The 12,802-nt window shown below is 72.2% G+C and overlaps 1 protein-coding gene across 1 annotated transcript; it reads left to right on the top strand.

The window, feature by feature from the left end:
• The first annotated feature begins 424 nt into the window (after window positions 1–424).
• FGFRL1 (fibroblast growth factor receptor like 1) lies at window positions 425–12,440 on the top strand. The gene is made up of 7 exons (XM_054724305.1): window positions 425–445; window positions 910–1,002; window positions 9,661–9,933; window positions 10,962–11,042; window positions 11,125–11,406; window positions 11,486–11,839; window positions 11,927–12,440. Exons 2-7 carry the CDS (start codon window positions 924–926, stop codon window positions 12,379–12,381), a joined length of 1,524 nt encoding a protein of 507 aa, XP_054580280.1. The 5' UTR covers window positions 425–445; window positions 910–923; the 3' UTR covers window positions 12,382–12,440.
• The last annotated feature ends 362 nt before the right edge of the window (window positions 12,441–12,802 follow it).

The raw sequence follows: 12,802 nt of genomic DNA, 5'->3' as shown, positions 1-12,802 counted from the left end.
GCGGGGCGAGCGAGCGCGCCGATTGGTGGAAAGTTCGGGCGGGGGCGGGGCGAGAGGCGGGGCGGACGGGCCGCGGCGCGCCGATTGGCGGGAAGTTGGGCGGGGGCGGGGCGCGCGGCGGGCTCGGCGCTCGCTCCGGGAGAGTTGACAAAGCCCCGCAGGGAAGGACGCCTCGCGGCGCGCCGCCCGGGCCCCTCGCCCCGCCGCCCCGGGACCCCGGCGCCGCCCCCGGCCCCGGACGCGACCGAGCCGCCCGGCCCGCCCCGACTCCTGCCCCGGCCCCGGCCCCGGCCCCGGCCCGAGCCGCCCGCGCCCAGGTAGCGCCGCGCCGTCCCGAGGCCGGGCCCGGGGGCGCGGGGCGGCGGGTGCGGCGCCCGGGGCGGCGATGACCGCGCAGCGCGCCCCGCGGGCCCGGCCCTGAGCCCGCCGCCCTGAGCCCCGCGAGGTGAGCTCCTGCGCGCGCCCGCGGCCCGGGGACCCCTGGGGGCCGAGCGGGAGGGTCGGGTCCGGGGTCCGGGGCGCAGGCCCGGGGGTCCGGGTCCCCGGTCCGGGGCCGCTGCGGGCACTGGCACGCGCCGCCGCCCGGGGTCCTGCGCGCCCCGCCCCCCCGGCACCCCACGTGGCCCCCCAGCGCAAATTTGTCCGCTAATGGCGCAGGCGATTACCGCGGGGCCGCCGGCGCTGCGTGTCCCGCGGGCAGGCCCGGCTCCCCGCGCCGGAATCCAGACGGGCTGGAGGGCGGCGGGAGGTAATTAGTGTGAACCCTTTGTCTGCTTTGATATCCGCGGTCTCCCCGCCGCCGCCTCCGCCCGGAGCCCCGGCCGCACCCGACCCCGCGGCCTGGGGCCGAGGCCGGAGGGGGCGACCCCCGCCCGCGCCGGTGACCGCCCCCCCGCCCCGCGCTCCCAGGTCCGGAGGCCGCGATGACGCCGAGCCCCGCGCTGCTGCTGCTGCTGCCGCCGCTGCTGCTGGGGGCCCTCCCGCCGGCCGCCGCCGCCCGAGGTGAGTCCTGGCGCCCGGCCCGGCGCCCCGGCCTCCGCCAGCGCCGCCCCTTTCCCTCCGGCCCTCAACTCTGCCCCAGTGCCCGCCTGGCGCGTGCCTGCGCCCCGCCCCTGCCGGCCGCGCTCCTGGTCCCTCACCCGCAGGCCCAAGCTCACCGGTGGAGTGTCCCCTTTCACCCCTGGGGCACCCCAACCTTCCCGTGGTGTCCCCTCAGTTCACCTGCAGGGCACCCCAGGTAACCCACAGGGTTCACCCTCAGCCTACCCTGAAGGTCCCCCCAGGTTATCCACAGGGGACCCCCAGCTCACACAAGGACCCCTCCTACCCATTGGGATCCCCAGCTCACCCATTGGGACCCCACAGGGCCCTTCTTACCCACAGGGCACCCCCAGCTCAGCCGTGGGGACTCGCCCTTGCTGGCAGGGTGGGCTCTGGCCCCAGTTCCCCACAGGACACGTGCCTGCCGCCGAGGGCAGCTGGTCACCTTGGGTTCTTGGCGGGTGAGGTGTTTGGCCACAGTGGACTCTTTTAGATCCCCAGGGACCGGCCGAGACCCCCAGGGTGGCCAGGGTCCAGTGTGCGGACGGGGGGACATGCTTGGTGCCTGGGACTCGTGACCCAGCCCTCGCCCTGGGCCTGTGCACCCTTAAGTACAGATCCTGGGGTTGCTGCACGGAGGGGGTGGTGCCTGTTCATGGCAGACCCCAAGGCCTACCTACTTGGGGTGGCACTCTGCCTCCGCCTGCGCCACGCCAGGCTGGGTGTGTGCTCACCCACCCGATGTCCAGGTGGGCAGGCCGGTGTGCACCCCAGGGACCCGGACCCTGCCCCCGCCCCCAGCCGGGCGAGCGGGGCCGTCCTCGCGGGTAGGCAGTGGGCGATGAGTGCCCGCGGACGCTTGCCCGCCATGGTCAGTGCTGGCCTCCCCTCAGCTAGGCGGGACCTTTGGGTGTGCTGACCACTCAGGATCGGCCCTGCCCCATCCACCAGTCCTCTGAGACTTCGAACCCCTCCCCTGCTACCCAGCGGGCGCACCGAGCCCAGCGTGGCCTTATATGGCCGCGTTCGGTGTTGGGTGGCGGGCGGCGGCCCAGGTGGGCCTCAGGCCATGGTACCCCCCCTCTCCGCCCGCCTGGCTGGGCACTGGCCGCTGGCTTGAGGGTGGGGGCTGCCCAGCCATGGCTGGACTGGGCTGGGCAGCGTCCTGGGTACAGCGGGCGCTCCGGTCATCTTCAGCAAGGCCCTCCTGGCAGCGGGCGGCCCGGACGCGGATCTTTTATCTGCTTGGACCCCCCATCCTCGCACCTGCCTGTCCCCTCGCCACTTGGTCAGGGAGGCTCTGAGGCGACCGTCCCGGCCTGGCCATTGGCTGGCCCCGAGGCCGAGTGGGTGATGGCGGTCGGCAGTGGATGGTAGTGGGCAGCGGGCCCGCGTCGGTATCCAGCCCCAGCCTGAGCCCAGCCCAGCCCAGCCCAGCCTGGCTCCGGGCAGTGGGAGCTGGGGGCCGCCGTCCAGGGGCAGGGCCTCTGTGGTTTTGGGAGGGGCGGGGGCACTCTCCCTGAAATGTGCTGGCACTTCCCACTCCCCGGGCGCCGGGCGCGCGGACTTCCTCAGGCCGGGAACCTGTGCGCAGAGTGCTGGCTGGTTCGGCAGCCGTGGCCCGTGGTGTCACAATGTCTGGAGTCACGTCTCCAGAGTCGGATCACATTTTTAAAGCTCCCCTTTTCCCAAAGTTTCACAATCTTGGTGGGTTTGTCTAAAACGTTTTCTGTTTTCTTTCCCCAAATTTGAGAAAAGATCGGATTTGGCTTTCTCCACTTCCATTCTGTCGCTCCCAGTGGGAGCCCGGGAGGCTCGGGCGCAGTGCGCTGCACGGGGGCTTGGGGGGCAGTTGTTTCGGGGTTTTCTGGAAAGTGCCGCGTCTGAACTTCTCCCGGGTTGGCGCAGCCGACCGGCTTCTGAGCAGCCGGCCCCGAGGCCGGCCCGCGCCCTGGTGAACGGAACACGGGTCCCAGAAGCCTGGGTGCTGGCCGGCACGCGGGGGCCCCGACCCCACGGGGAGGGCGGTCTCGGGGCCGTCGGGGTCTGTGGTGTGTGACTCGGCTGGAAGGTGTGCGGTCGTCAGGATGGCTGTGGTGGGGCGCGCCGCTCCGGCCAGGCTGCTGGGGGCCCCCGCCTGCCTCCCAGCCCCCGCTGTGCGGCGCTGGCCTGAGTGGTGGGGCTGAGGTGGGTGCGGGAGCCAGGCCCAGGCCTTGCCAGGTGGGGTGCGGGCCAGCTGCCTCCTGTACTCGGTCCCACTCCTGGACGGGAGGATAAATCACTGCCCCCGGGGGGATGGGGAGGAGGGAGCTGCGAACAAAGTCGCCTTTGGTTGGGCCAGGAAAGGCTGGCTCCTCCATTGTGCGGGATCAATGGCCCCGCTCCCCGCACCTCGGCCCCAGCCAGCAGCGGCCCCAGCCTGTGGCCTGCCCAGGACCGGCTCAGCGCTGCTCACCGGGGGTGGGGGTGGGGGGGCAAGTGTGACCCGCAGGCTGGAGCGCTGGCCGGCGGCTACCTACCCACGTGGGGCGTCCTCCTTGGCTCCTTCTGTGCTTCACCTGGTGTGTCCCGGGGGCGGCCTCGGTGGGCAGGTCTCAGCGTGGAGGGAGGGTGCCTAGGTCCCCAAACCCCACGGGCACCCTTCCTGGTGCTGCGACCCCCTGCCCACCAGCTCCTTTCCTGGGGGTGGCCCCTGGGTGCCCTCGGTCGAGCCCAGGGCTGCTGTGTGGGCTGTCCTGGGGCCGCGTCCAGAAGGAGGTGGGTGGGACCGGGAGAGGCTGGGCACACAGGCCTGGGAGAGGACAGGCTTCCGGGGGCGGGGGGCTCTTTGGGCAGAGGGGCGGCCCTCCTTGGCCAGGTGGACACCCAGGGTACATGGGTGCCCGGGTGTAGATGGGCGGGGGGCTGTGAGTGGGGACAGGCCAGGTTGGGGCTGGGGGGCTGGGGGGCTGGGGCTCTCCCACCTGTCCCCAGCCCCCCGTCTCGAGTAAGGAGTCCATATCCGTGCCCCCACGGGCGGCTCGGGTAGGCCCTGGAGCTGGGCAGGTCAGCTAGGCCTGCCCACCCTCACACAGGGCCTGCCTCGGGGCAGCCAGCAGGGGTGGGTGGGTGCGGGCTGCCGGGCCGTGCCCAGAGGGGAGGCAGGAGGGTGCTCCTGCGTCGGCCGCTGAACCCAGGCTCCCCATCCTGCTGGGAACAATGCTCTTCCTGCCGGGCGAGTCCGTTTCGTGAGAGACTGACACACGCTGAGTGCGGAGGAGGGACTGGAGGGCCTGCGGCCGGGGCGGGAGGGGGGCTCTGCCTCGTCCCGGCCTCAGACCTGGGCGGGGACCCCCTCGGCCCCCACAGTGCTGAGCCCGGCAGAGCCGAGCTCACAGCGGCTCCTCGTCCATCCGGGCTCGGGCTGGGGCTGCCTCTGGGCTCCCGCCGTGGCCTGCCCTGCCCTGTGGGGCTGCGGGGCACGCCTTGAACCTGACGTGTACCCCTCGAGCTGGGCGGCCCCGCCTCAAGCCTGTCCTGGGGAGCCTGCTGGGCCACGGGCCGCGGGCCATGGTGCGGGAGCCGGCAAGGGCGGGCGCGAGGGGCCTCAGGCCTGGCGGTGCCCAGTGCCAGTGCTGGGTGGGTTGGGCTGCCCCGTGTGCCAGAGCATCCGTTCTGCCAGAGCCCGCCCTCGGGCCCAGGGTTCCAGGCTCTTCGCACACGTCCAGGGGGCATGTGCTCAGGTGGGCAGGGGCCAGGCTGGCGTTCGAGGGAGGCCCAGCGGAAAGAGCCTTCTGGGTTCCCCGTCAGCTGGGTGGGGACCCGAGGTCCAGGGGAACGGAGTTTGTGACCTGCCGGGTGCGGGGTCACCTCGGAGCCCGGTGGACTGGGCATGGGGCGGGCTGAGCCCCTGGCTGGGCACCTGGTCACCGCCGGCTGCTGGCCGTTTACCTGGGGCTCCCCCAGGGCCGTGGCATCATCGGTGTGACATTCTGTGCCCCCTGGGACTTCCTGTGGTCAGGGACTTCCTGTGACCGACCCCCTGAGGACTCCAGGGAAGGAAGCAGACCTGTCGGCTCGCCTGGGGCCCCGCTGGGCAGGAGTGGGGACGGACGTTCCAGCCCGCCCGCCCGCCCGCTGGCTGCTCGGTGGGTCAGGCCGTCCCTTTGCCCCGCCCAGAATGGCCTGGTTTCTGGGGCAACCACCTGTCCTGCGGGTCCTACCAGTTCCACCACGGATCCTGTGGGTCCAGCCCCGGGGGCCGCCCAGGGACTGGGAGCCCGTGTGAGTGTGCGTGTGTGTGTGTGCGTGTGTGTGTGCGTGTGTGTGCATGTGTGTGTGTGCGTGTGTGTGTATGTGTGTGAGTGTGCGCGCGCGTGTGTGTGTGTGCGTGTGCGTGCGTGTGCGTGTGCGTGTGCATGTGTGTGAGTGTGCGTGTGTGTGAGTGTGTGTGCGTGTGTGTGTGCATGTGTGTGAGTGTGCGTGTGTGTGAGTGTGTGTGTGTGTGTGCATGTGTGTGTGTGCATGTGTGTGAGTGTGCGTGTGTGTGAGTGTGTGTGTGTGTGTGCGTGTGTGTGTGCATGTGTGTGAGTGTGCGTGTGCGTGTGTGTGTGTGTGTGTGTGTGTGTGTGTGTGGTGTCTGACCGGCTCGGGGCCTGGGCAGCGCTGGCCTGCCCCTCGGGCCCTGCCCTGGTTGTCCCCTGTGCCCCCGTCTGTGGGCATCCCTGTCCCGCCCCCACGTCTCGCCTTCTTGGGGGGGGGCTGGCCCCGGGGGCGCCGTGTGCCGGTCTGCCAGCGCTCTCACTGTGGGGTGAGGACGTGGGCCCCCGCCCTCCTGGACGTGCCCACCTGCCCCGCCCGGTGCGGGCATTCAGGCTGGACCTGCCGCCCCTCCCTCTCGGACAGGCCCCACCCGCTGTGCCCAGGCCGCTCAGTTCCTCCAGGAGGGGTGGGCCCAGCAGGTCAGCGGCTCCGGTGGCACCTTCGCCCCATGGCTGGTCCCTGCATGAGGGGCCTGATGCCCACCCACCCCGGCCAGAGAATTATCGCCAGGCCGGACGTCCTGGGGCTTCGCAGGGCGTGCTGGGGCGGAGCTGACCCCGATGAGCTGGCCAGGGGGTCCCTGGACGCTCCCTCCCATCGGCGTCTGCGGCCACCAGGGCGGGGGGACCCGACTAGGGGGAGAGTGTGGGGCGAGCCGGAGCCGAACCCCTGCCACCCTGTGGGGCTGGAGCGGGGTGGGGCCTGGCCCAGCCCCCTGGAGGGAGCGGCTGGTCAGCAGGTCAGGCCCACAGGCTGCCCTGGGCAGTGGGAGGGCCCGAGACTCATAGCCCAGGGCCAGGCCCCTGACGGATGTGCCCAGGCCGCCCCAAAAGGGGGTGTGGGAGCCCTGGAGGAGGGGAGGGAGGGTGCCAGAGTGGAGGCCCTGGGGTCAGCGAGGTGTGGTGCGGGCCAGGGCGGTGGAGGCTGATGGTGGTGCAGCGGGTCCGTCCCCCCCCCCCCTCTTGGGCCACCTCGCCGCCTACCCAGCGCCCTGCCTCTCTGCCCTGCCTGGGCCGTCTCGGCTTACAGAGGGGCCGTGTTTTACTAAACCCGGCCGGCAGGCGGGGGGCGGGTGGTGGGTGGCCTGGGGTCTCAGGTGCTTGGAGGTGGGTTTTGTCCCTCAGGGAGGGGCCTGCATCCACTGTATGTGTGTATGTGTGTGCGTGCGTGTGCATGTGCGTGTGCGTGTGCCTGCACACCTGGGGACTGAGGGCAGAGCAGGCATTCAGGGGACAGCATGGGTCTAGGGGGGACATCAAGTGTGTCTGGGGCAGCCTGCGTGTCTGGGGGCTGTGTGACAGGTCTGTGTGCACCTGGGCTCCGGGGAGCAGCTGGGAAGCCTGGTGTTGGCTGGTGCGAGGCTCCAGGGTGCTGCCCGCTGGCCCCTCCTGGCACCCCTTTCCTGCCGCCTTCTCACGGCTGGGGGAGGAGGAAGGAGAGGGTTCCCTCCCTCCCCCCTCAGGGTTCAGCTCTCACTGGGGCGAGACCTTGCCCCGGCCCCGCTCACCCCACGGCTGCCCCCTCCACGCACGGCCACCATGTCCTGCCTGTGCCCGGAGCTTCCCCGGCTGTGGCTCAGGCTGCGGGCAGGTTGGGGGCTTCCTGAAGGAGGTGCCGCAGGGAAGGGCTGGGGGAGGGGCGGACACCCTGCCTCCCAGGCACGCCACACCCTCCCGGTGCCCTCGGGCTCGGCCCTGCCTCAGTGTCCGTGGCTGAGGGCGGACGCCTGCCCAGGTGGCACAATGGGGGCTGTGTTTCCCAGGCTAAATATAGAGCCGCAGCAGCCACGCCGACCCAGAATCCCCAGGAATCTGCCAGGGGGAGGGCTTCCCTCCCGTGGCCGTGGCCGCCCGCCCGCCTGCGGGGTCTCTCTCTGAGAGGCTGGTGTGGGGGTTGCCCCGGGCCCTGCCTGGCCTTGGGTCCAGCAGGGGTGGGTGGGGCGGGCTGGCCGCAGGGCGGGGGAGGGGCTGTTTGCTTTAGGATAAGGCTGGCTCCAGCCGGCCGGCCCCCAGCACCGCTCAGGGCCGAGCCGGGGCCACGCTTCCTGGCTCTGTCCCTCTGCGGTGACGAGGGGCGTCCTGACCTCCCCGGCCGCACCGGTCAGCGGCTGTTGGCCCTGTAGACACCCCCACGGCCCCGGCGCCTCTGCCCGGGGTGGGCTGGGCCTGGAGGGGACCCCCCGGGCAGCTCGGTCCTTTCTGTGCCAGGGAGCAGGCTCCTTTGGGGAACGGGTGTCGGACCAGCCCCGTTGTGCCCTCCGGCAGAGCTGGGACGGGCAGGCCCCTCCGGCCTGGCACTGTCCCCCTTCCCTGCACTCGAACAGTCGGGGGGTCCGCCGGCCCAGGTGGCAGCCCTGGAGGCCGGGCAGGCTGGCGGGGACCCTCTGTCCTGCGGTCGGGAGGCCCTGTGCGTGGTGGGACTTCAGGCGGTGACAGGTGGTGGACAGGGTCTGCCTGGGAAGGAGGCCGGACCTTGTCTGTGGGTCCGAGGGGGGTGCCGGGGGGGGGGGGGCTGCAGACAGTTCAGTCATTAGGGAAAGAAAGGTGGGTCTCAGACCCCTGACCCTCTGCTTTCATCCCTTCGGGGGATGGGTGGGAGCTGATGAGGAGGGGCTGGCGGGGAGCGCAGCGGCCTGGGGCCCGAGGTGCACAGTCGGGGAGCCCCGTGGTGGGTGGGAGGGACCTGAGTAGAGGCAGGATGGGGAGTGGGCTTGCATCTGGGCCGGGGGGCTTGGCGGAGTGGGGTGAGCCGGGCAGGGTGAGGGCGCGGGGCGGGGGGCCTGGGAGGAGTCCCTCCCCACTGGGAGCCCAGAGACCCCGAACCCTGAGCTGGAAGTTGCCTCTCATTTTTTAGGTCCTCGCTTGAGGACTTTTCCATTGACTTTTAGAGAGTGGAGGGGAGAGGGAGAGAGAGAGAAACACCGATGTCAGAGACACATCGGCCGGGTGCCTCCTGCAGGCCCCGAGCAGGGCTGGGAGCCTGCAGCTGAGGTACGTGCCCTTGACCGGAATCGAACCCGGGTCCTTCGGTCCGCAGGCCACACCGGCCAGGACCCCTGTTTACAGGGGATGGCGCCTGCCCCTCCCTCAGCCCCAGATGAGTGGTGAGGGCTCAGTGCCCCGGGCGGTCCCGGGGGCGGGCGATGACGAGGCAGAAGCTGCCGCTGGCGGTCTCGACGGACCCGCAGGGCCCTTGGCGCCCCGGTGGCACCGGCCCCGCCGTCGCCAGCTGGTAGTCGCCTGTGGAAGGAGGAGCGGCTGGTTCCTGAAAACACGTGCGCCAAAGGCCCGTCCGGCCGCGTCCCGGCCCCACCACCTCCCGGCACCCCCGTGAGGCCGGGACACGGGCCGTGGCCGTGGCGGGGCGCTAGCGGGTCCCGGGAGCTGGGGAGGGCAGCTGGGTGCCTGGGGTTGCCTCCTCAGGGCTGGGGCACAGTGGGCGGGCGACTGCACGAGAGCCCAGCGCTCGGGGGCCACCCACACACAGGAGCTGCACCGTGTACCGCCCCCGGCTCGGAGCCTCGGCCACAGGCTGGGGGGGCGGGGGCTGTCGTTTCTGACACGGGCAGTGTCCTTCCCAGCCAGCCGGTCACAGTCCCCTCCAGCCCTGGTCGCCACTGCCCCTCACTGGCCCCGTGACCCCCGGGCCTGGGTTCAGCTACGTGTTGGGTGTGGCTGGCAGCAGGGAGGCCCTGGCCCAGGCGACGGGTCCCCACACACACAGAAATGGGCCCTAGACCTGGGGTCCCATGCGGGTGCCACTTGACTCGTGGGCACGGCTGCACACACAGACACTCGGGTGCCCCTGCGGGGTCGTGCGGGGGGCCCCGCTCTCCCGTGGACACGCGTCCGGGAGCTGCTGAACCACGCGGGGCTCCTGCTTCCGTGCAGCGGCCCGTGGTTGGCGCCCAGCGGCTGTGGGCCCCGGCGGGTGCCGGCCACGGTCTGGGAGGAGGGTCCTGACCTCGGCCCCCAGGTCTGTGCTGGGCAGGAGCCTCGGGGCGGCGTCCGGGGTGGGGACCCTCCGGGACGGCCCCTCCCCGGGCCCCCAGTGCCCACACCCCCAGTCCCCTGACCGAGGCCTCCGACCCGCCCGCAGGCCCCCCGAGGATGGCCGACAGGGTGGTCCCCCGGCTGGTGGCCCGGCTGGGCCGCACCGTCCGGCTGCCGTGCCCCGTGGAGGGGGACCCGCCGCCGCTGACCATGTGGACCAAGGACGGCCGCACCATCCACGGCGGCTGGAGCCGGTTCCGCGTGCTGCCCCAGGGCCTGCGGGTGAAGGAGGTGGAGCGGGAGGACGCGGGCGCCTACGTGTGCAAGGCCACCAACGGCTTCGGCAGCCTCAGCGTCAACTACACCCTCATCGTCATGGGTCAGTGGGCCGGGCCGGGCCGGGGCGCGGGCCTGAGTCGCCTCCCAGCGCCCCCCAACCCCGTCTGCCTGAGCCGGGCCCCTGCCCCCAGGAGTCCAGTCGCCCCTTCTGAGCCCAGGACGGGGGCCTGACCTCCGTCCCCACCCCCGCCCGGCCCCTCCTCCCCAGGCCCGCTCCTCAGGGAGCCTTCCTTCCCGGGGTCCTGCCGCCGGAGCCGGGCAGCAGGGGCAGCGGGTGGTGCTGGTGCCGGATGGTGTCCCACCGCAGGGCGTGCGGGCAGGCCGGTGGCCTCGGTGTCGGCAGTGACTTTGAGGCTCGGGTTTCGGAGTTCAGAGGGGCCGCGGAGCCAAGGACCTTCTGTTCTCCTGCCTCGGGCCTGGGCGTTGTCCCGGCCACGCCCTGCACTCGCTGCTCCGGCGGCCGCAGCCTTCCCGCGTGCTGCCTGGGTGTCCCTTGGGGAAGGGTCTCTGGGTGTTGGGTCCCCGGGGAAGGGGTCTCCCCAGGGTGGGCCCCTCTCACAAAGCAGGAGCCTGCGCCCCGCTGGGTCCCGGGTGGGGTCCCGGACCTGAGTTGGGGGAGGCTGTCTGGGGAGGGGGCATTCCTCAGCAAGCTCCCCCCCCGCCACGGGGCCCCCTCTGGCTGTGGAATGGGAACACGCGGGCGCCCCCCCACTGTCCACTCAAGGGGAGAAGCGCTGGGCGGTATGCGGGCCATGTCGCTGCCCCAGCCTTCGGCTCCTTGATGTGGGCTAGGGTTACTGCAGCTGCCGCGGCCGCCCCTCCCCCGGCCTGCAGACCCCCCGGAGCCGGGGTGAGGGGCCAGCTCTCAGGCCCCATCCCCCCCCCGCGCCTGTCGGGGTCACCTGCACCCGGGGGGCGGGCTGGGCGGGCCCTGCCCAGCTGTCTCGGGCCTGAGATGTGGGTGTGCCTTTCGAGAGCTTTCCCAGCTGGGCCAGACCCGGGGGCCTGGGAACCAGCCCCGTCTGGGGGGGCAGGGGGAGCCCCTCTCACGGACCCCTCCCCCTGCAGAGGAGACCAGCCCGTCCAGGGAGAGCCCAGGGCACGAGGGCTCCTCCGGGGGCCAGGAGGACCCAGCCAGCAAGCAGTGGGGTGAGCATGGTGACGCCCTGTCCCCTCGGGTGCGGGCAGCCCTCCCGCCGGGGCCCCCCTGACCTCGCGCCGCCCCCCGCAGCGCGGCCCCGCTTCACGCAGCCCTCCAAGATGCGGCGCCGGGTGATCGCGCGGCCCGTGGGCAGCTCCGTGCGTCTCAAGTGCGTGGCCAGCGGGCACCCGCGGCCCGACATCGTGTGGACGAAGGATGACCAGGCCCTGGCGCGCCCCGAGGCCAGCGGGCACCGCAAGAAGTGGACGCTGAGCCTGAAGAACCTGCGCCCCGAGGACAGCGGCAAGTACACGTGCCGCGTGTCCAACCGCGCGGGCGCCATCAACGCCACCTACAAGGTGGACGTGATCCGTGAGTGCGGGGCCGGCGGGGCGGCGGGGCGGGGCGGGGCCGGCGGGCGGGGCGGCACCCACACGCCGTCTCCCCGCAGAGCGGACGCGGTCCAAGCCCGTCCTCACGGGCACGCACCCCGTGAACACCACCGTGGACTTCGGGGGCACGACCTCCTTCCAGTGCAAAGTGCGCAGCGACGTGAAGCCCGTGATCCAGTGGCTGAAGCGCGTGGAGTACGGCGCCGAGGGCCGCTACAACTCCACCATCGACGTGGGCGGCCAGAAGTTCGTGGTGCTGCCCACGGGCGACGTGTGGTCGCGGCCCGACGGCTCCTACCTCAACAAGCTGCTCGTCACCCGCGCCCGGCAGGACGACGCGGGCATGTACATCTGCCTGGGCGCCAACACCATGGGCTACAGCTTCCGCAGCGCCTTCCTCACCGTGCTGCCAGGTGCCCGCCCGCCCCGCCCGCCCGCCCCGGCCGCCAGGCCTGCACAGACACCCTAACCCTCCACACCCTTCCTGTTCTCTTCTGAAGATCCCAAGCCGCCAGGACCCCCCGTGGCCCCCTCGGCCTCCGCCACCAGCCTGCCGTGGCCCGTGGTCATCGGCATCCCAGCCGGCGCCGTCTTCATCCTGGGCACCGTGCTCCTGTGGCTCTGCCAGGCCAAGAAGAAGCCGTGCGCGCCCGTGCCCGCGCCCCCTGTGTCCGCACACCGTGCACCCGGGGCCTCCCGCGACCGCGGCGGCGACAAGGACCTGGCCGTGTCACCGGCCCTCGGCACCGCTGCCAGCGTGGGGCTGTGTGAGGAGCTCGGGGTCCCAGCGGCCCCCCAGCACCTGCTGGGCCCTGGGCCGGCTGCCGGCCCCAAGCTTTACCCCAAACTCTACACGGACGTGCACACGCACACACACACGCACACGCACTCACACACGCACTCGCATGTGGAGGGCAAGGTCCACCAGCACCAGCACATCCACTTCCAGTGCTAGGCGTGCTGCTCGGGGGCTGGCGCACAGCGGGGCGGGCGGGGGCCGCCGGGGCACCTGGAGGTCGGGCCAGGTGGGCGGGCTGAGCACCCAGGCTGTGGGGGGAGGTGCACAGGTGAGGGGCTCGGCCAGCAGCCTGGGCGCCCTGTGCGAGGAGCACGCACACGCACACACACACATGCACACGCACGCTGACCGCAGACGTCCCGCACAGGCCTGCGCCGGTTGCTCTCTGTGCGCACACACACACGCATGCACACACGCACGCACGCTGACCCGCAGAGAGGCCCCGCACAGGCCTGCGCCTGCTGCTCTCCGAGTGCACACACAGACACACACACACACACACACACACACACACAAACACGCTGACTGCAGAGAGGTCCCGCACAGGCCTGCGCCGGCTGCTCTCCGTGCACACACA

This window comes from Eptesicus fuscus, chromosome 2 (genome assembly GCF_027574615.1).
Source record: "Eptesicus fuscus isolate TK198812 chromosome 2, DD_ASM_mEF_20220401, whole genome shotgun sequence".
Classification (NCBI taxonomy): domain Eukaryota; kingdom Metazoa; phylum Chordata; class Mammalia; order Chiroptera; family Vespertilionidae; genus Eptesicus; species Eptesicus fuscus.
Note: the sequence above shows the minus strand (reverse complement) of the source record. Positions and strands in the feature narration are given on the sequence as shown.

Bases quoted from the DNA above. Each gene is read 5' to 3' on its own strand.
- FGFRL1 (XM_054724305.1), top strand. From the start codon at position 924: ATGACGCCGAGCCCCGCGCTGCTGCTGCTGCTGCCGCCGCTGCTGCTG. The intron at 11,407-11,485 runs GTGAGTGCGGGG...GTCTCCCCGCAG, and splicing joins CTACAAGGTGGACGTGATCC to AGCGGACGCGGTCCAAGCCC. The intron at 11,840-11,926 runs GTGCCCGCCCGC...TCTCTTCTGAAG, and splicing joins CTTCCTCACCGTGCTGCCAG to ATCCCAAGCCGCCAGGACCC.